This window comes from Hippocampus bargibanti, linkage group LG14 (assembly GCF_051943395.1).
Source record: "Hippocampus bargibanti isolate YZ-2025 linkage group LG14, ASM5194339v1, whole genome shotgun sequence".
In the NCBI taxonomy this organism is placed as follows: domain Eukaryota; kingdom Metazoa; phylum Chordata; class Actinopteri; order Syngnathiformes; family Syngnathidae; genus Hippocampus; species Hippocampus bargibanti.
In genome coordinates this window covers 13622262-13644361 of record NC_142747.1, presented here as the reverse complement: position 1 = coordinate 13644361, position 22100 = coordinate 13622262, and the positions used below count along the sequence as shown (strand labels likewise).

Below are 22100 nucleotides of genomic sequence, written 5' to 3'. Positions count from 1 at the left end.
TAACAAGTAAAGGTTCCAAATCTGGAGCCTCACTGTCTCCTTGGCAACACAAAATCTATGAGGCGGAAGAGGTCGCAATGTGTAACATCCAAATTCAAGAAGAAAAAAAACAACGCTTACAGCCACGTAATAATAACGTTACGTTAGGGCCTAACGGCTTGTAATTGTCGAAAGATGATCGGTGGACGTTGTGTGACTGGGTAACAACCAAGGACCAAAACATGATATGATTATGAGCTACATAATGTGCATCACTTATTTGAAGCAAATACCACATTGACAGACATATCGAGGTACGGCATCCATTGCATGGAAAAAAAGTAATTCAAAAACAAACAAAAAAACAAAAATCTAACTAAAATACAGTAAAAATGTGGCTAATCTAATAAACTTGCTTTAAAATCAATTTAGAAGTACATTTAAAGTGTTAAAGTCCAAATGAAATAAAAAGTAATGGTAAAGAACAATTTCAACCTATTGCTGTGGAATCATTGCAACAGTGATTGAATTTTGATGTTTTGAAATAAATTACTGTTGGAACTTGAAGTAGATTGAAAAAAAGAACACCCATTTATCACCAGAAAACTTTCAATTTTTACAATTACAGTGGGGCCTCGGTTTACGCACCTTGCCTTATGAATTTTTCAGTTTACGAACATTAAATTTATGAAAATTAAACCTTGGCATACGCACTACTTTTCGGGATACACATGGATCATCCAAACAGCAATTCTCTCCGACCTGCCACCCCATTCCATCAAGCCTTCAACGACCATCACAAAGGTAAATAAAACAACTTTATTATACAGTGCAGTGCATTTCTTTCACTACAATACAATATCACATTTATTATACATAGAATAAGGTGTGTTGTTTGTAGTTTTAAGGCTTATTTACTTGATAACGGATTATTCTCATTTCAATGGTTTCTTATGGGAAATTAATTTTTCACACTTTTCGCCTTACATACGCTGTCTGGGAACTAATTAAGTGCGTAAGCCAAGGTCCCACTGTCTTTATTTTAGCAATAATCCTGAAACTAGCCCAACTTTTTGTCTGTAGAAAACAATTGATCAATTTTCACACTTTGCGTAAAGTAGGGCCCAGAGTTATTTTAACATTGCATTTTTAATGCATTAAAATATGTAAATACAGCAGGGTGGACACTTAAGAACCACATAATTAGGTGTGCTTGCGCAATGAAATGAATAAATGACATACACAATAGTGAGCACATTGTTCAATTAGTACCCTTGCTCAACACGGCAATAACATTTGGTTTTCTTTGTAAAAGCTTTTTTTAAACGACAGTGGTACCTCTATTTACAGACATCTCTTCATACGAAATTTTCAAGTTCCGAAATGCCTCCACACTATTGGCTATTACCGAACATCCTAACATCCCATTGGCTCGCAGAGTATGTATAACTTAACTATGCTGCTAGGAAATGTAAATTTGTCCACTGCAAGACTGAGAAAGGTAAATCCAATCCAATCTAATAATTATGTTGTGTTCAGAAAACTCTGAGCTACAAATATGTTTTTTAACTTTTTGTATCTGGAAATTTCTTTCATAACTAGAGGCAATATTTTCCTATTGAGACGTGTCGTAACTTGAAATTTTCATATGAAGAGACGTTCTTTAATAGAGCTACCACTGTAAAGAATCAGAATCAGAAAGCCTTTAATAGTCACACAATTTGCAAAATAAAGGTACTGTACCACTGTATTAAAAAATGTCTTTGATATGTCATTATACAGTGCAGGAGTCCCTAATAAAGTGTTCAGCAAGCATAATGTTATCAGACAGACACCAACTTACACCTCAACAACGCATTAAAATTCATGCACTCAAATTCAGCACATTGGATTTTTTTTCAGCACAAAAGTATAAACACCAAATATCAGCGGGGCAGAAAAATGGACACTCGCAAATTAGCGTATCATTGACGCATATGACAGTTGATGTATTTTGCCATCTATTTTTTCATTGCTTACAGCAACATTTTGTACACTCAATTACAATCATTTACACATAATGTCACAGGCAACACGAATTAATTCAATTAGTCTCTCTCTCTCTCTCTCTCTCTCTCTCTCTCTCTCTCTCTCTCTCTCTCTCTCTCTCTCTCTCTCTCTCTCTCTCTCTCTCTCTCTCTCTCTCTCACTCTCTCTCACTCTCTCTCTCTCTCTCAAACACAAACACACACACACACACAAATTAAAGAGCTAATTACCATGTACCAGCATGTACAGGAGGCGGAAGACAACAGATTGTTGACTAGTGTTCAGATTCTTATGCCCCCAACCCATCTTTTAATTCACATGAAACTCATCCGGACCTCAAAACTAACTTCAAAGCTTTGACCAGACACACACGCACACGCACGCACGCACGCACACACAGGCGCGCACACACACACACACACACACACACACACACACACACACACACACACACACACACACACACACACACACACACACACACACACACACACACACACACACACACACACACACACACACACACACACACACACAAACACCCACTCTACTACTACTACTACTACTACTCAACTACAAAAAAAACACTTCACTGCAGTGTAAATACGTACTTTGGTCCAAAAACAACAAACAACTTAACAGGGGGGGCAGCTTCAAGCCCCCACACAATGAAGAAAATATTTTTTTCTATTTAGAGTATTTGCTCATTAGAAAAATAGGGTTGCACAGAGTGGTCACAGGCAGACTGTCGGATCGACCAACTCCTCTACACGTGTGCGAATAGCTACCAAGCTACAAGAAAAACATGCAGCAGACATTCCATGGAATGCTAATAGACAAAAGAAAAAAATGTAATGCACGACATAGGTTTATTCATCACAGCAGAATGTATGCATCTCCAGAAGAAATGCATAGAAATTACATCAAAGCAACGTAATTGGATGACGTGCTTTGATCCTTTGCATAAACTTTTGGCAAGAGAAAATTATCGTTGGTTTACCCTTTTTTTAAATAGAATTAAAAAAAAAAAACATCTCGCAGAACTGTGAGACAGATGTGCTAGCCACATGGGCACTGCGCTGCCTTGAAATCAACCCCCGACTGAAAAAATAAAACTGCTGGCCAACAACATCTGAATCATCATTTCTCCACTGTGAGACTAATAAAGGCAAATCCAAATCCAATCAACGGCATTAAACTTTGGTCGTGCAACCTTAGTAGACAGAACCAAGCGCAAAATTCAGCATGACGATGGGCCAAAAAGCGCTTTCGTGTCCATCGGTTGAGGCAAACGGCTAAAGTGAGGCTGAAAAAGAGAGGGTGGGGGTTGGGGTACATGAAGCTGCGAATATGACCAAGAGTTAATGAAGTCTGTCACGTTGGCAGCAAAGTTGTGATTAATGTGCATGGTCGCATCAGCGCTATTTGCTCCCGCAGGCTCCCGCCACCACGCCGCCATCGCCCATGATTGTATCGCTGATTGTATCGCCGCCGTCGTTGTCATTCTCCCCGGATCTGGAAACAAGTGGATCAGCTTTTACATCATTATGAGCACATTTACATTCTGACGGCCTCCCGAGATGCCGCTACTATTAATAGCATTTCGCTCAGGTTGCTCAGAGGATTTTGTTTCCTTTTATTTTGGTATCTTCAAAACACAAAATGATTCGGAAATCTGGGAATTCTCAGAGGCAATAGTAAGTAACTGTTTCTTACAAACTATGACAGTTTTTAGAAATACAATAGTGTGAATCTAGAATTATAACTCATTCACTGCAAAACAGGTGCAAACATGTGTCCACTCCAGTGCCAGGGTTTTTGTCATTGTCACTCGAATTGTAGGACCCACAGAATATTGAGTTCTTTCATCAGAAAAAACTTAATTTCTAAATTATATGGGTCTGGAGTTCTATTTGCTTTCTGTCCAAAATACAATACATACATATTGGTTTATATAACGCTTTAATAACAGCTGGAGCAGGAAAAAAGCGCTGACGTGGAAAAAAGGGAAATGCTGCCGGCTTGTGGAAGGGAAAAAAAAACATGTTCAAAAGGTCTAGCCAGCGCTTTATCGGCACCCACGCAAGAAAAGCCAAAACCTGAACAAATTCGGGAATTGCGCTCTACGTCATATTTTCAATTCCTGAATACATTCGTGAATGGGAGTGAATGAGTTAATAGTCAAGACGAGATATGACAAGACACGTGACTCAAAATTAGATTTCATCATAATGCAGACGCATACAGTAAAGTCTCGTTATATCGATATCGGTTATATCGATAGTACCGCTTATTACGATACTATTTTCATTTCCCTTGCACATTTCTAGTCTTTTTATGTATAATTAGTCCCGTTTAGTACGATACCCGGTTATTACGATAATCCGGTTATTACGGTGCTCCTTTTCATCCCCCGCCGGCCATTTTTGTTGTTTATATCGATATATCCGTCGCGCCATTGGTCAACTTGGTCACGTGTCTTGTTACGTGAGCCGCCATCGGTCGCGCCATTGGTCGACTTGGTCACATGAGCTGCCATCGGTCGCGCTATTGGTCGACTTGGCCGTGTGACTTTGTCACGTGACACGCCATCGGTCGCGCCATTGGTCAACTTGGTCACGTGTCTTGGTTACGTGTCACGCCATCAGTCGCGCCATTGGTCGACTTGGTCAGGTGACTTGGTTACGTGCCCAGCACCCGTGTAGCAGAGCCATTTTCATTTTCAGACGCTAGCTCGTGTGTAGCAGACGAGATTGAAGTGTTTGTGTTAAAAGGTAAAAATGGGAAGCAGAAGAAGATTGATGACTTTTTTTAAAATTGTATACATAATACAGTAAGATGTAAGCGTTGCAGTTTCCCTGTTGTGTTATGTACATGCCCACTGTACTGTATATGAATGCAATCGTTTTTTGCAACAATGTTTCTTGTTTTGTCTGCTGAAGCGCGATGATTTTGAAAATTATTAACATTCCATACTGTGTATTAAAGGACAGCCGATGTCACTTTTTATTCAAATGCAAATAAAAATGACTTCACGCCAAGACGTCTTGCATTGCTTGTGAATCCAAACAATGGCTTCAGATTCGGATAATATGCTTTCTTGTTACACATCCAGTTATGAATATGTTTCAAATACACTGTAGTTCTGAAGATTAAAGCATACATGTTTACAATCATTAAAGAATTATATGTGCCATTTTGAGGCAACATTGGGGGAACATCTCTCACCCCCAAAAAAAGGGAGCTAATGGCCAGCTCCGTTTCTTATATGGCGCGTGGATGCCCTCTTTTGGCGGCTTTTGTTTAATGCAGTTCGGCGCAGGATCGGATATATCGATAGTCCCGGTTATATCGATATTTTTTGGGACTCCTTTGAATATCGATATAACGAGACTTTACTGTATTTTGATCAAAGTTTAAGATCAAACCTCAGCCTGGACTTTTCCGCCATCCTCCAGCAATCCAACCGTCTCGTGGCCCAATGTCAGGGAGTGGTGTCCCCACGATGCATGACGCCTCGTCCCCACACGGCTTGTCCCCCTCCCCCTCCGTGATCCTTGTCTGACTCTGGTTGGCTCTGGGCCCGCTCGGGCTTAGGGTTGGGTGTGCAGGGTGGGTCGGGCTGCTGCACAGACATGGTTCTCCGCAGGTGAGTGCGCTTGCACAGAAAGTCCGGTTTGGCAGTGAGGCCGAAGGAGCCTTTCCTGAGGACCATGCGGACCGAGGGGGACTTCTTGGGTCGGGCTCGGTGGCCAAACTGCAGAGTGGAAAGGTGCGCCGCGTAGCCCTCACTCAAAAACTACGCCGGACCCACAGAGAAGGAATAGAAACCAAGATTGTCTGTGAATGTGAGCAGTAGTGCACTTGATGACGGACCAACAATAGTACCTGGCACTGGTTCTGGTATTTCTTCGAAGGTCTTCCCACGATGTGGATCTGGGGGGGCTCGAGATCCAGCATGTTGTAAACGGAGATGTCCTTCATGGACCCGTAAGCAGAGTTGATCTTGATGTGACACTATCCACAGAGAAAAATTGACATGACTAGGTTTGCCACAGAGACGCATGACTCATTGCTCCAGTCTTGGGTCCGAGATCTACCTCATGGATGAGGTTCCTGAGGAAGATGGTCTTCTGTCGCAACGGGTCGTGAACCAGACCTTCAGAGAAGAAGATCATGCCGTGAGGAAAGTTATGCTGCGATAGCCAGGAGACCACACGCTGTTTCTGCATGTCAGGACGACCCGTGATGTAGATAATCAAGTAGCCCAGGTCTTGCCAGTGCCTATACATAAAACAGGTCGCAGTAAGACGCCGGTGTCCCACATGAATGTCTTTGATCAGACGAGAAAGAGACGGACCTTACGACGTCCACAGCACCCGGACGGACTTTGGGGTCACTGCCCATAATGGACACACTGGCTGCAAAGGAGCCATCAATGCTGAAGACCACACACTCCATGCCGCGGGGCAACACCGTCAGGTAGGCCTCGGCGCATGTTTGATCACCCCTTGAGGGATAAAGAAGAATGGCGATACTCTTTTTCTGATATTATTTATAAGGGGACGTTAGGAGTTAGGGTGAGAATCATCAGGGTTAGGGGCCTGGTAGTCGAGTGGTTAGAACGCCGGCTTCTCAGTGCACAGATCGTGAGGTCAAGACCCGGTCCGGCCTCCTTGTGTGGAGTTTGCATGTTCTCCCCAGCCCTGCATGGGTTTTATTCGGGTCCTCCGGTTTAGCTCCCACATTCCAAAGACATGTGTGGCAGGCTGATTGAACACTCAATAATTGTCCCTTGGTGTGAGTGTGAGAGCAATGGTTATTTGCCCTGCGATTGGCTGGCAACCAATTCAGGGCGGCCCCCACCTAGTGCCCGAAGGCGTCTGGGATAGGGTATTGATCTTCTTCTTTTCGTTTCGACTTTTCTCTTCAAGGGGTCGCCACAGCGAATCAGTGTCTTCCATCTTCAGAGGTTTGATTTGCATGTTTGTTTTGACCAGGCTTTTACGTCGGATGCCCTTCCTAACACAACCCTCTGTATTTATCCGGGCTTGGGACCGGCACAAGAAGACACTGGCTTGTGTCCCCTTGTGGCTACAGAACAAGGAACTCTATGAACTTAATAAAGATGAAGATGTTCAGGAAAAGGCTCCCAAACACAAAATGGTCATGGGCACAGCAGCATTCAAACAAAGCAAAACTATACTCACGATTTGATAGGGTATTGGTAAATGCACATTTGAACTGATATAATTGATATAAAGGGTAACTGATTGAATGACAGAATTAATACAAAAAAAAATCTCTTTGCACATTATAACAAGACGTAGTTGTGGGTGAAAGGCTCAATTAACTTTTTTAAAATAAATGTATGCTTAATTATACGCTTACTTGACCACCATCTTCACGGGATAAACTCCAAGGCTAAGCTTCTTTTCTTTGGGTATGGCGTACGTCACCCGGCCATTGCTGTTGGTAACCTCTGTGTCAAAGTGCACCCAGCGTCCTGACTGCGGCTGTGTCATCAGCAGGATGTCCACCTACGAGATGGCAGCGCGCACTTGAGAGCGAGTAGTAGAAGCAAACTGGGGCCTGTTGAGAGGATGCTTCATTACTTTTTCTCCGGTTAACGTCACCATATCCAGGGGACCGTACATGAAACGACCGACCAAAGTCTGCGGTCCGTCCTCGGTGGCGATGACGTCGTTCACCCGGTGGTTGGCGGTGACGTTCTAACAAGAACACAACGACATGTGGGAAAAAGGATCGCATTGAGTCAAGAGTTGTTGAATTTTGACAACTTTGCTTTCAAAAATGTGTATGAGCAATATTTAGAGTGTCAGCTTTCTTTGTAGTGCAGGGGTGTCCTAACGTTTTGTAAAGTTGAACAGGTAAATCTTTTGTTGAGTGATGCCATTTCAGATTTTTTAAAAATTTAATATCGGTGTTTTCGGAAATTGGGGGGGCTTATTCAGTCAATTAGCTGTATTCATATAGCAATTTGCTGTTCCTAATTGAGCCTGTAGGTAGCAGCACTTAGCTCACGCAGGTAACAGCGATACTGCCCAATGTATTAATTCTCCATGCTGGTGAGAAGTTATTGATTTTACGATGGATTTTACGACGGAAAATGAACATTGACCATGGTCCGTATTTGGCCCCGGGGTGGACTTTGGACATGTCTGGTCTCGTCGATATGAATAAAATATGCAAAATTGTACGGTTTGAGAATGGTAAGGCCCTCAAAATGGAGGTTGGTTTGGCCAAAGATTAACAATAAATGTAACATCTTGAAAGGACCCATGGCAATGAATCAGGGATGCCTTAAAACCAAAATTAAGACTTTCTGCTTCTTTTTGCTCATGGGTTCTTGAAACTTTTTTTAGTTAGGTTGACTGATTGCCATTCTGCTAGATTTCAACTCCCTACACAGTAACAGGCCATAAAATGGTGAGTTACAAGGTCGCATTTCCCCATTACCGCTTGTAATAATGATTGATTTCTAGGAGGTGACATGGAATCAGAAAGTCCAACGTTCTCAGCTGTTCTCCTTCATTAGGTTTCCACCAGTCAAACAATATGTCGGCAGCCACCGCTCCTCTGCCAGAGATAAATGGGCGAGACCCCTGACTGGGAACGAGCACAAGTCAACAAGCACACCGGTGGTTCCAGCTGGGATCTGGACCCTTTTATCAAGTGCAAGGGGAGTCAGGAAGAGAACAAGTCTTGAAATACCGAAGCTGTGCAGTGGATGAGCTGGAAGGAGCAAATTGAATCAGACGCATTCCATTATAAACTCACATTCGGGGAGGGAACAAGTGTCAAGAAACACGAGGACCAGATCTGCCTAACATGCGAAGCTGCTGGCACGGTCGGTCGCACTAAACACCTGATCTCAAGCATACTGTATAAATCTTCTCTGGGAAGAGATGCAACAGAGTTCAGAGTCGAAAATAATTTAACTAGATCTATTTGTAGGATTTCCAATGGGAAATATGATGGAATGGAATGCACCTCAGCCGCGTTACCATGGTTTTCCATGGACACAATTCTATTTATAGAAGATTGAGAAGGACAAAGTGGGAGCTAAATAAATTCCCACCTTTTGAAATGGGCAGCGACAAGTGAGGCTCGGCGAGGTGAAGGGCATCGTTATCTAGAATGTGTTCGTCCTGGAACCTGGTGAAGAATTGCAAGTGTCCTCCAGCTCGAACGTGTCAAGGTCTAATTATATTAAAACCTGCAGTGAGCATTGTTATGACGGCAGCTGTCAATGCTTTTTTTCGTATGTACGGAATCTATTCGACATGTAACCACGGCGAGCGGAGGAAAGAAATAAAAAGTAGGACAGTGCCGCATACCCTCAGTTTGACGTGCGTCCTCCGTCGCAGCCACTTTTCTCGCGGGCTAGAGGGAGAGAAGGGCGCTGAATCCAGAGAGTCTGCTTCTTGCGTTTTGGTGAAGTCGCACCGCATGAGCTGTGAACCAATAATCAAAAGTGACACAATGGAAACACTGACAAATCCTTGGGGTCACTGTTTTAAAACAGCAACGGACCACTTGAGGTACACACATTAACATTTCTCAATCCATGTTTTACAATATACACACACAAGGCTTTTTTTCTTACAATAATATAAACATTTCTTTGCCACATATTCGTTTTAACTCAACCCCAATAAATTGTGAACAAAAATAGTATAAACAGACAAATAAATGAATGAATGAATGAATGAATGAATGAATGAATGAATGAATAAATAGATGGATAAATAAATAAATGGATACATAAATAAACAAATACATAAAAACACAAACAGATGGATGAATGAATAAATAAATAAATGGATGGAGTGGAGAGAGAGTGAGAGACAGAGAGAGACAGAGACACACAGAGAGAGAGAGACAGAGACAGAGAAAAACAGAGAGAAAGACAGAGAGAGAGAGAGAAAGAGAGAGAGACAGAGAGACAGAGGGATACAGAGAGAGAGACAGAGAGAGAGAGAGAGAGAGAGAGAGAGACAGACAAATCGATAGATAAACAAACAAACAAACAAACAAACAAACTGACAGACAAACAAAAAACAAATAATCAAAAATAAATAAATAAATAAATAAATAAATAAATAAATACGAGTGCATCACTTAATGCAAATCTAAAGTGGTCTGGTGGTTGGTTGGGTGAACGATTTGCAACTGGAGGAACTGGAGGGAACGCAAGTCATACAAGTGACAGCAACGATTTGAAAATACTTGATGGAAATTGTGGCTTTCTACTTGAAACAGAGGGCAAGCATTTTAGGATCGGCTTGAACCTTGATGTGAGCGATAGATAGGAGCATAAAGGATAAAAGATGTGACTTTGCTTGATTTCCACAAATTAGTTCGTCCGCCGTGCGGTCCTTGAGTCGTGCAGCGAACCTTTTGATGTGAGGTGAACTCAGCTAAATTGGTGCAGATAGCATCTGATTCCTTATTCTGCTCACGGTTTGCACAAAAACAGACACACCGTGCACTCTGCGGCTCTCAAGCGTGGATTTTCTTTTCTTCTTCTTGTTATGTTTTCATAGACAGAATCCCGTTGCCCGCTTTTTCTTATCTGTCTCCCTAGTGTTGCACTTTTTGTTCCTTTGTTTGGACGGATCTCATCTTCTTTTGTTTGTTCGCTTGTGTTTCGTTTTTGTTCCAGTGTTCCAGTTTCAGTAAATATTCAGTCTTCTTTTCCTATCGGCTTTTCCCTTCAGGGGTTGCCACAGCGAATCAGTGTCCTCCATCTTCAGAGGTTTGATTCGCATGTTTGTTTTGGCCAAGCTTTTACGTCGGATGCCCTTCTTGACACAACCGTCTGGATTTATCCGGGCTTGGGTATATTCCACAATTGTAACAGTGGTGGACCGCCAGGGCCTGCAAGGCCTTCTCTGCTGGCCTAAAAATATCTGAATCACAGACTAATGTTAATCATATTTTGTCCATGAATTTCTATGAAATTATTCCATATTGTCTTTCAGCTTCCTTTCATTGCTTTTCCCTTGTTGTGCTGCTTCCAGATGTGTGTTTTTGTATTTAAGCATTTAACCAATCTCATTTCAGCCATTATTTGTTACTAGGGTCAAAAATCTACCTGGACGGCTTCACAATCAGTTCTGCAGGCCCTGTCGCATCAAATAAGCGTCGATAAAACTGTTGTTTTAACCAATCAGATTTAGAATTGGCGACACCAGGCCTTCTAGCAGGCACGGGGAAGTTATTTCCTGGCTAACAGTACCCTCTAGTGGACATGTAGTAAATTACACCACCCTTTTTATATGAGTCTTAGTCGCAGTTGTAGCTGAAGTAATTGTTGTGTAGTCATAAAATAGATATTAATGGTTGGATACATTCAGATGTAGCACTACTGAAGGCCTAGGGGTGAAATGCACGACTCGCCACTGAATTGTAGTAATGTTTGTTTCCATGTATGTTATCTTGTAGCGACCTTGTGTTTTGGTCGCTAATGTCCCCGTTCATTTTCTGGCATTTATTTTTTGTCGTAGTGACTTTTCTCTCTTATATCAATTACTATCCCCCTTTGTTAAATCTCGTGAACGCAACAACCTTTTTGCACTTTACCTTACTTGCCCCAAGTTACGTGAATAAAATCACACAATTGATTTTGTGCATGTCAGCTGTGATGGATCGATAGGCAGTGTTAAACTTGGTAAGCTTTTGCCGCCTTTCATGCTCTTAATGCTGTCGATTATCCCTCACACTTGATGGATGTAAAAAGTCCACAGATGGATGAAGGCCTTTCAGGAGGGAAGTTTAATAAATTCATGAAGTTGGCTGACACACAGCAGGAATTGTTACAGCACTGGAACAGAGTTTGCTGCATTTTGTGGCATACAAGCTGCTATTAATAAATTAACACTATTATATAACGGTAGCAAGAATGAAGTGAATAGCAAAAGCCATATGTTGAAAAAGTATCATATTTGAAACATTAACCCAAAGCTGTAGTACTAAATCCACACATAAAAAGTTACCACCGCAAACCCCTCGCTAAAAACTCTAATTTTGAATTCCGACCCTTGTCTGAAACTTTAAACCCGCCTGAAACCGTTCCCATCACTCAAACATACCAGTTTTATTCTATAATGGATGACCTAAAAATGCCACACAAGATGTTTGATTAGGATCTGACTTTGATCATCATATCACAGTGGCGGACCGTCAAGGCCTGCAAAATATCTGCATCACGGACTGATGTTAGTTATATTTTGTCCGTGAATTCCTATTAAATAATTCCAAATTGTCTTTCGGATGCTTTTCATTACTTTTCCCTTGTTGTGCTGCTTCCAGATGTGTGTTTTTGTATTTAAGTAATTTAACCAATCACATTTCAGCCATAATTTCTTACCAGGGTCAGAAATTTACCTGGACGACTTCACAATCAGTTCTGCGGGCCCTGCATCAAATGTGTCGATCCATCTGTTGCTCGAGCCAATCAGATTTCAAGTTGGCAACCCAAAAAGGGTGCCAATGCCTTCTTGAAGGCGCCAGTCCACCTCAGAGTTTTCGCAAACTATGATTGGCTAGTCACACTACACTTTTGTCAGTCTGGATTAATTCAGATGCAACACTACTGCAGGCCTAGCGATGAAATCCATGGCCAGCCACTGTCAAATAACCCAGACCGTCACTGGCCTACCTGACGAAGGACAAAAGCAGCGACGTCTGTGGACTCCCAGTAGGAGGCGTGAAAGAGGTGTGGCAGCGCCACGGTGGGGAAGGCAGTCAACACGTCCGGGCAGTAGAGGGAATAATCCAGCCTCTTTGAGCCCCACCAGCTACTAGAAACTTCCAACAACAAAGCAAACATAACTACCCAGACAAGAAGATATCTTCTCTAATTGCCCCCCGCGCCCCTTCCTCCACATCAATAACCCCGTCCACACTCACTATTGGCAATGGCACCACCCAGGTGATGGCCGATGGAGCCGATGGACATTTGACTCTCCATGCTGGTCACGCTGGCCCGTCGACCTCCTTCCTCGGAGGACGACTGAGGAGCTCCAAGGGTCTGCTCGCCCTCCAGAAACACGTCAGGATGGCCTTGGATACTGTCACCTTACCACAGGATAAAAAGAAAGGAATTGATCATTGAGGCGAGAGATGCATTTTTCACATGGATGCTGTTATTTCTGTGAATTTTGAGGACATCTAAAGTAAGACATTGTTTCTTCTCTGCAATGATTTTGAAAAGGATTGTATGGTCTAGCCATCCCTTGAAATTCTAGTCCTGGACTCAAACCCTCACCAAAATTTTAAACCCTTAATTCCAACTCCTATCAATGCTTAAACCCAGTTTTAAGATTAATTATAAATCCGTCCAAAAAAAAAAAAAACCTAACTCACATCTCAAGTCACTTGCATAGATTTACTGTCATGTGCAGCCAACCAAACAGTGGGAAGGATAAAGAAGATTAAATGGGCAACGGACCGACCGGGAGAGAAGGACACAAACACGAACGAAAGGCATTATATTCCGTTCACAGAGCACAAGACTTCAAGACTAATTCTTCCAAAAGAACACGACAGCTTCTGTCAACGTGTCCAACTTATATGAAATATTGAGTTGTTTTGACATTGGGGAAAGAATCAAAGTTAGCAATCAGTCAAAAAAGCACATCTATTGCTTTGTATGCGGCTTTGTACAATCGTTCCTTTCTCCTGTGGGGGGGGGGGGGGGGTGTTAGACAACTTGGGGAAACCAACATTAAGCAACAGATGTGCTCGTTGTTTCGACACTGAGAATACAAATGATCCTGAGCCTCGGGTGTGATATATAAATCCTCTCAGTTCAGGCCTCATTGAAAGTGGATTTGTTTCAGTAATGGAGACAGAAGGCACATAAAGCAGACTAACACCTTGCTCGGATTCCTCAACTGTTGTGTTTTTTAAATTGTACCTTCACATGTGACTGCACCACAAAGGCTAATGAGGATGCCCGTCAAGAGAGGAGCGTCCTGAGCACATCCGTAAATAAAAAAGCCAGCAAAATGACTTTTGGGAGGGTGGGGGCGAGGGGCAGAAAAACTCAGGCAGAATCATGATGTCGCCAATGTATTTTTTTATTAGAGGGTGACGCAAAAAAATGTGCCGCCGGTCGTTATAAAAAAGAAAGAAAGAAATGAAATAGGAGTGTTGGGTATGCCAATTCACTTGCCAGGGGGTGCTTTGTTTACAGCTCCGCCCCTTTTTTCACCCAAATGTCCTCAAAACTGTGGCCGAGGGTGCCCTACTGCCACGTGCACACATTGACATTCTTGTACGTACTTAAACAGGGAATTCATTTTGGTCAACTCTGGCAACCACAAAAGTCTAGTAACAGAATACCACTTTGGTTGACATCAGAGGCATAAACAACAGTAAAGAACTGGAAGATCTGGCCCCCGGGCCTTGACTTTGACACCTGTGGTCAAAGGTTTCTCACGCTGCATTGAACGTTTAAGTACGTAGTCCTAAAACTCAATATTCTGTGGGTCCTGGAATTCGAGTGAGAATGACAAAAACCCTGGTACTGGAGTGGATACGTTTTTGCACACGTCTGGCAGTGAATGAGTTCTTTTTCTATGGTGTAATATTTAATTATTTAATATAAAAAGTACAGTGAGCCTGATTGGCTGCTTTTTATATTTATCGATGTTATGAAACAGAAATGAGCAAAAATAAAAGTCCATTTTACTAGAAAATAAAGATGCACTTTTATTTAACATCAAACTACCCCTTGGCCACCCCGATATAAAGTCAATGTTCCATGACATTTCTGAATAAATCATTTTCTCTGCATGTTTCTAAATTCTAAATTTAGCCGCAGGCTCGTGTGTGATTTTGTGTGTGTGTGTGATGAAAGCGAAGAATAGGACACGCTGAAGTTTGTGGCCGTGGAAGACCTTCAAACTACTTTGAGCTATGCTGTAAAATTAATCCTGTAATTCATTTTCCACTTGAATGTGCTCATCACTTATTAAACCTTAATTACATTTTAGTGGGGAGCTGGTGATGCTTTGCCGGCTTTTCATCCTTTGTACGATTATCAAAGTTGGTAGTAGAGCGCAACGTCATTTCGAGACACAATAACAATCATTAATTCACACACAAAAAAAAAAACCTCTTACCTATGATTAGGGAGCGACCATCGCCCAAAGGGTGTCGTTGGTAGCGTGGCACAGCGAAAGGGGGAAGCTTGTGAAAACGAGGCTGCAGCAGAGGCTCGAGCCTGGAGGCCGAAGGGTCCGACGGAAAGAACAGGTTGAAGATCTGAGAGCAGGCCGGGTGAAGCTGATGCACTGAAAAATAGAGGCGCTTTCGTAAGGACATCGTGAGACACTAGCCTTATCATGACTTCAATGATTCAATTTGAGATAATTGTCAATGTAATTCAGTGCTTAAGCGCAATAAACAATTAAACCAATTGCTCATAATTACAGTAATTATACCCTCGTAATGACAGCATATAAATATACTAACTTGAAACGGCAAATCACAAAACGGGCCTGAAACCCAGAACCAATAGTGTAAAGGTCTCAAAGTCAAGGCTCGGGGGCCAAATCTGGCCCACCACATTATTTGATTCGGCCCATGAAAGCAAATCAAGCATGTCAAGTGCCATGATGCTTGCTAAAGTCCAAAGCAAAATTTCAAATTGTCCCATGTAAACCACAATAATCATCATTAACTAATTCACTGCCAGACGATGTGTCCACTCCAGTGCCAGGGTTTGTGTCATTTTTATTTAAATTGCAGGACCCACAGTATATTGAGTTTTAGGACCACATAAACATTCAATTCTCTTCTTTCATCAGAAAAAAAAGAGTTAATTAATATGGGTCTGGAGTTATCTGAGCTTGATATGGGGGCGGCGGTACAAAATACAGTATAATACATATTGATCTATATTGCATTTTGACAACAGCGTAAGCTGTAACAAAGCGTTAACATGGACAAATAGGAAATGCTGCTCCCTCATGGAAGGGAAACACATAGCTAGAAGTCAGACTACCGCTTTTTCGGCAACCGCCGCAAGAAAACCCAAAACAGGAACAAATTCGAGAATGGAGCTCCACGTCACACTTTTCAATTCCCGAATAAATTCGGAAATGGCAACGAATGAGTTAATTTTGACTTCAAATTTGAAAACCAGTTCATTAATCATTTTATTTGGCCCACGAAAGCAAATCAAGCATGTCCAGTGCCATGATACTTGCTAAAGTCTGAACCAAAATTTCTAATTGTTCCATGTAAACCACAATTATTCAAACAGTCATTATTTTTTACTTCAAATATGAAAATTAGTTATTCATTAATGTGTTGTGCTCTCTATATGTAATATGTGGTGGGGTTTAAACATTCTAATGGCTTCCTCAAATTCAAAATGGCCCCCGAGAGGAAACCGTAACTAGAATGTGGCCCGTAGCAAAAGTTGAGTTTGACACACCTTGCAGTAGTGAAACCCTATTTTCAAAACCCTACCTTGAAGCCATAAACCAAATGTAGATCATAAGCCTTCATCCGAAATCATAATGTAAGAACCTCAAGCTATGTGAACTCTAATTTAAAGTCCTTAGGCCTGTTTGTAACCATAACTCACCCTTGAAACACGGGGCAGTATTTTTTTGTAGACCGGCGCACACATGTCATCATTTTTGTGCCAAGGCAAGTATTGTTTCCCATTTTTTTGTGAATTTGTATATATTTTTTTAAAGTACCGGAACTTCCCTGAAAGCAGCAGAACTGGCCCGTGTGGATTGTGTGTTTGTGTGAATAGAGTAAGGCTCCAAAGTTGAATTTGAAAGCTTTGGGTTTAAAAATTCATGTTCTTTGTAAAGGTGGAGTTTTTAATGTTATGCCCAAAAAAATATTAAAAAAAGATATAAATGAAAGTCAGCGGTGATGGACTGATGCAAGTATGTTGTAAAAGTGTGGCGGTCTCACCCTGGACGGCAGGCAGCACAGTGCGGCGCATGGCCAGCACCAGACCTAATGGACAACCCAGCAGGAAACAGTCCGACACGTCAAAATCAAAGCGTCCGGGGTTGAGCAGCAGACTGGGGCTGCTGCTACTGCTGGCGCGCACCTCTGCACTTTCCTTTATCAAACTGGGGACACAGAAATGAGGTACAAGCAAGATCTGAGTTGACTGACATCCTAGTTGTCCGCTTCAGGGGCATGTGGCGAAAATGGCACCATAATAATCAACCCTATCCCTTGTTTGAAACCCTCACCTAAATTTAAAACCCAAGCATGAGACCTGAAGCCTGGTTTGAATCCTTCATTTGAAAGGCGAAATGTTACTTGAGAGTACACTATACCAAAGTCCGAGATGGAGCCCGAATTGGCAGCCGTCAACGTGCGTCGTGTGGAATGGATACGGATTGTTTTTCAGCATTTTTTCCACGACATTCATCAGACTCTTCTGGGCAGTTGTGTCTTTTCGGCAGCACAAATATGTACTGTTTTTGATTTGGGGGGAATGTCAGTGCCATTTGACTGTCATCACTGGACAGCTCCGGGGCGATTTTGCTTTTTTTTTGCATCTGATCCTCTTGTATTTCATCTAGAATTGCTTCATTCAACAAAGAGGGTGCAGAAAGTGTTTTTTTGTGTTGTGTCACATTATTTGTCACAGTATTTAGTTTTTGTTGTTGTTTTGACTTCAAGATGGCACCGCGAGAGTGGCTGCCTTTGCAGCAGCTCCTGTATTTTGTTTTTCTCCTTCTTCATTTTCTTCTCTCTTACTTTCATCACTTTGCTACTGTGAAATGTAAATTTCTCCACTTTGAGACTAATAGAGGCTAAATCCAATCCAATCCAAGACTCATTTGCTGCCGTGGTTATTGTTTAAAGCATTCTCTAACCGATCCACACTGAGCGTGTTCATATGAACACATGTAAATTAATTTTCAAATGCATTAATGTTGTTTCTTGCCACATTAATTATTGTTAATTCTATATACAGTAAAGTCTCATTATTTGCTATGTTAATTTTGCTTATTACGTACTATTGTATGAACGCAAGGAGAAAATGAACGATAGTCCGGTTATTTTTTTTCCGATATATAACGAGACTTTACTGTAATTATATAATTGTGTAATTGTGTAATTATATTGTTGTTAATTTTGTACTCTGTTTGAACCTATTTGATACTCTGTTTTGATTTGGTTTAGATTTTTCTAAAATTAGTTTATATGTGTTCATATGAACATGCCTGTTGTAAACGGGTTAATTAAATACTAATGCGGAGTTGCTGTTGTTTTTATAGTTAAATGTCTTCAGCGTCTAAATTTAAATGCCTTTGTTTGTTTGTTTTGTACATTTCATCATCACATCCAAATGTGACTCATGATCACACTGGAGACACCAAGATGAGCATCCGAGGCGGTTGTCAGGATCACTCCTCCATGACTAAGCCACAAAACACACACAAACTATGCTTAACAACTGTACACAACACTTGAAGCTAGAGGGCCTGCGTTCATCCTCCGCGACGACCTCGCACTGACAGGCAGAGTTTCTAGCAAGCCAACGTTTTGAGTCTTGTGCAGCAAAAGGGGATTAGCCGCCTTTGTACGCTCTATCTCTCCAAGGCAGTACTGTAGCAGGACTTGTTTATTAAATCAATGTGCATCATTTCATTGAAAAATACAAACTTGTTCCAATCCAATCACTTATTCAAATTTGGGCCTGCTATGCAGTTTGGTTTTGACGTAAAAGTGATTCTGCACTTTTTCATAATATGCTGCCTTAAAAAAAGATTGTGACATGTTGTTAGGAACAGAGGGAGGATTCTAATATAAGAGGCTAATGTGTGACCGGTCGTGTCCACTGAGGAAAAAAAAAAAACGGAGCAGAGGCTAACTTCATTTTTACGTAATCACAAACCAGAGGTGAGTGTTGCAATAATCTGTGTGAAGTCATGGGATGCCATCTGCAGATATATTACATGACTGAGGAGGGACTACACAAAGTGACTATTTATAGTGCAGACAGACGGTTGAATGAGCGATGGCGGGGAGTGAGATGCAGCCTGTTAGGCTGCAAATATTGATGAAAAGCGGGAGCCAGACGGTCCGGGTAGACCGGGATGAGAGTGGAAAGTCGAGGTCAGAATGTTAATACCGAACACAGAGACAGAGTGAGGGAAAAAGCGTTGGCAATTTTGGAAGGCAGAGAAGCAAGTATGTCGGAGAAGCTCCAGAACTTCTCACCTGGAGAAGAAGACGTGCTGGCCGGTGGAAGACGTGTCACCGTCGTACGAGTCGCTCTGCTTACGGCTGAGGGATGGCGGCCCCTGGCAATGACCTTCATTGGGAGCAGAGATGTCGATGTTGCTCTTACTAAGCCTTTTGCTGGAACTGAGACTAGGACTGGACTCTCCAAGAAGCCCACGGTTTTCCTGAGAGGAGAACATGAACTGACTCAGTTATAGTATACTAGCAGTTTCTGAATTGATATTGGTATTAGCACCTGACTACACGGTTAGAAACCCGTCTTCACACTTTTTGTGATATAATTTTGCTCACTTGCCATTTGTCAGCATACCATCAATGACCATTTTTGCATTTGTATTAGTAGTCAACCAGATGGAGAACGATGTAGAATCCTTCTCAGTCTACCTTAGCAATTTTGTATTGAGGTCACTATTTTGTTATTTGTTAGCATATCGACTGTTTGCATTCTCATTTGAAATACGTAGTAACCTTATCGCAGGATAAACTGTCAAATCCAATGCTATCTGTCTTTGCATTTTTGTTATTACCATTTGGCCATTTATAAGAAATAAACGGTTAGCATGTTAGCATTGTATCTGTTTTTAGTAGAAAGGGGACTTGACCACAGGACAATAAGCTTTGCCGCTTTTGGAACTAAAGCAGTGAAGTCGGTCTGTTAACAAACTAGCAGTTAACATATTTCATTTGAAATAATAGCAATAGACTTCATGATATTACAGTTTTATTTTTTCTAATGTACAAAAATTTCCAACATCACAACTGGTATCATGTTATCATTTAATTGGTTATCATTTGAAAGAATGTCTGACCACAGGGCAAGATGTTGCATCTGTATCAATCCACATTATCACTTTTTGCTCTTAGGGGGTTATCTTTCTGCTTGTTGGAATTGTTACAAAAGTAGATGTTAGCATATTAGCATTTAATGAAACACCATTTTTATTATCCATTCTGACTTCGAGCTGGAGGCGGGGTACCACCCTGTACTGGTTACCAGTCAATCATAGTTTTAATAGTAGCTGACAATAGGGCATTGGTATGGATCTGCTTTTGTGGTTTTTATTTGTAGGTCGCTACCTTGCCATATGTTAGCATTCCTATAATGACCACAAATGTTGGCTATGTTAGCAGCATTTACAATCACCTTGAGGCTCTCTGTGCTGTTGTTCCTGCTTCCACTGGTGGCGGTGTTGTTGTTGTTTGGGCTGCCAAGTCTTTGCTGGTTGCTGAAGCACAATGCATCAAAACACAACACGCCACCCACGCAGTCGGCCATTAGGCACACCTGCATACAACACGCATACATATGTTTTAATGAGCATCCACTACATTTTAAAAATAATTTACATATACTCTTGGGGTAAAGAAGCAGTAAAAAATATTGTCATTTTTTTTTTAATTCCTGGGATCTTTTTTTCCTCCTTATTTCATTTATATTTGAAGAGAACTGTATAAAATATATCTATTTTATCTATCTTGTTTTGCAACTTTGCGACAAATAAGCGTCAAGATATCTCATCGAACGGCACGATCAGCTTCACACAAGACGCAGTTTCCTGGTTGCCGTTAGCCATTTTTCTTGAGTTGAGTCGGCAGATACTTAAACGAGTCACACATATACACCACCACGGAATTTAAATTTGCCCATTTTTCAGGCCTTTGCCTTTGAAAGAATGGTGCATGCAAATGACAAATCACATCGACGGTGAAGTAAATGTCACAGTTGTGAATCTATGCACAAAACGGAGGAAATATTGGATTTTCATAACATGGGACCCTGAAATAAAATACATTTGTGTATTCTCCTGTTGTTTGTTCCCATTGCTTGTACCCGAGAAGATTACTACAATTATAACACTAAGTAAAGACAAATATAATCATCAATTCTCTTCATTAAAACCCAATTATTGTGTATAAACAATTCAGGACTGAATCTCCAGAATCGATTAAAATCTCTTAACTCAGAGTGCATGAGCCTCCGCCTTCCCTCTACTCTCATCAGTGTAAAATGTTGGTCAGTATTTTATGTACTCATCAAGTAAAAGTGTCGTTTAATCGTTTTTAGTCTATTTAACTCATTCACTGCCGTGTGTGCAAAAATGTGTCCACTTGTCATTTTCATTCAAATTCCAGGACCCACAGAATGTTGAGTTTTAGGACTACATAAACAATCAATGCAGTGTAGGAAACCTTAGACTCGCTTCTTTCATAAAAAAGAGTTAATTCCTAACATATATGGGCCTGGAGTTATATGAGCTTGAAATGAGGGTGGCTGTCCAAATTACAATGCAATACAAACATATTGGTTTATATAGCGCTTTAAAAACAGCTGAAGCTGGAACAACATGCTAACATGGAAAAAAGGAAAATGCTGCCCAGAGGTCTGGCCAAGACTTTATCGGCACCCCCGCAAGAAACACCAAAACACGAACAAATTCGGGAATGGCAGTGAATGAGTTAATTCACGACTTTGAATCAAATTTACACTGATTATTTCATACTTTCTGAAGTGTACATTTTACTGTGAATAGCCTGGGACTAAACAGTCTTTTTCGGAGTATCATTTTCCATAAAAGGAAAATGCATCCTACGGATTTTATGTGCAGTGGCTGAGATCACTGCATCGCCACAAAAGTCAACCAAATCAAGAGCAATAGCCACAGGGGAGATTGTTATTGTAATCACCCTTGCCATGTATAATCTGCAGGTCTCGATTTTTTCCTTTGCTTGATTGGTCTAATCAAGACTGTTGTAGACGCCTGCAAGATGCTTTTTGTGAACTGTGCTGAAAAAGCAAACTTTGGATACGCCCTCTAACCCTC

At 41.4% G+C, this 22100-nt stretch overlaps 1 protein-coding gene across 4 annotated transcripts in view; it reads right to left on the bottom strand.

Annotated features, from left to right (window-relative positions):
• Positions 1-357: 357 nt before the first annotated feature.
• Positions 358-22100, bottom strand: part of pitpnm3 (PITPNM family member 3) — a 62798-nt gene continuing 41055 nt past the window's right edge. For 3 of the 4 annotated variants that reach the window (XM_089013927.1, XM_089013929.1, XM_089013928.1), the window contains 14 exons: positions 20423-20563; positions 19255-19442; positions 16981-17144; positions 15165-15335; positions 12946-13113; positions 12695-12843; positions 9369-9485; positions 7623-7739; positions 7399-7547; positions 6368-6517; positions 6108-6291; positions 5896-6024; positions 5436-5806; positions 359-3522 (listed from right to left, as the gene is read on the bottom strand). In XM_089013927.1, the coding sequence (XP_088870053.1) occupies positions 5492-5806; positions 5896-6024; positions 6108-6291; positions 6368-6517; positions 7399-7547; positions 7623-7739; positions 9369-9485; positions 12695-12843; positions 12946-13113; positions 15165-15335; positions 16981-17144; positions 19255-19442; positions 20423-20563 (2142 nt within the window). In that variant the 3' untranslated portion in view covers positions 359-3522; positions 5436-5491. Of the gene's footprint in view, positions 3523-5435; positions 5807-5895; positions 6025-6107; positions 6292-6367; positions 6518-7398; positions 7548-7622; positions 7740-9368; positions 9486-12694; positions 12844-12945; positions 13114-15164; positions 15336-16980; positions 17145-19254; positions 19443-20422; positions 20564-22100 lie in introns of all 4 variants that reach the window. The other variant, XM_089013926.1, reaches the window with a different exon arrangement.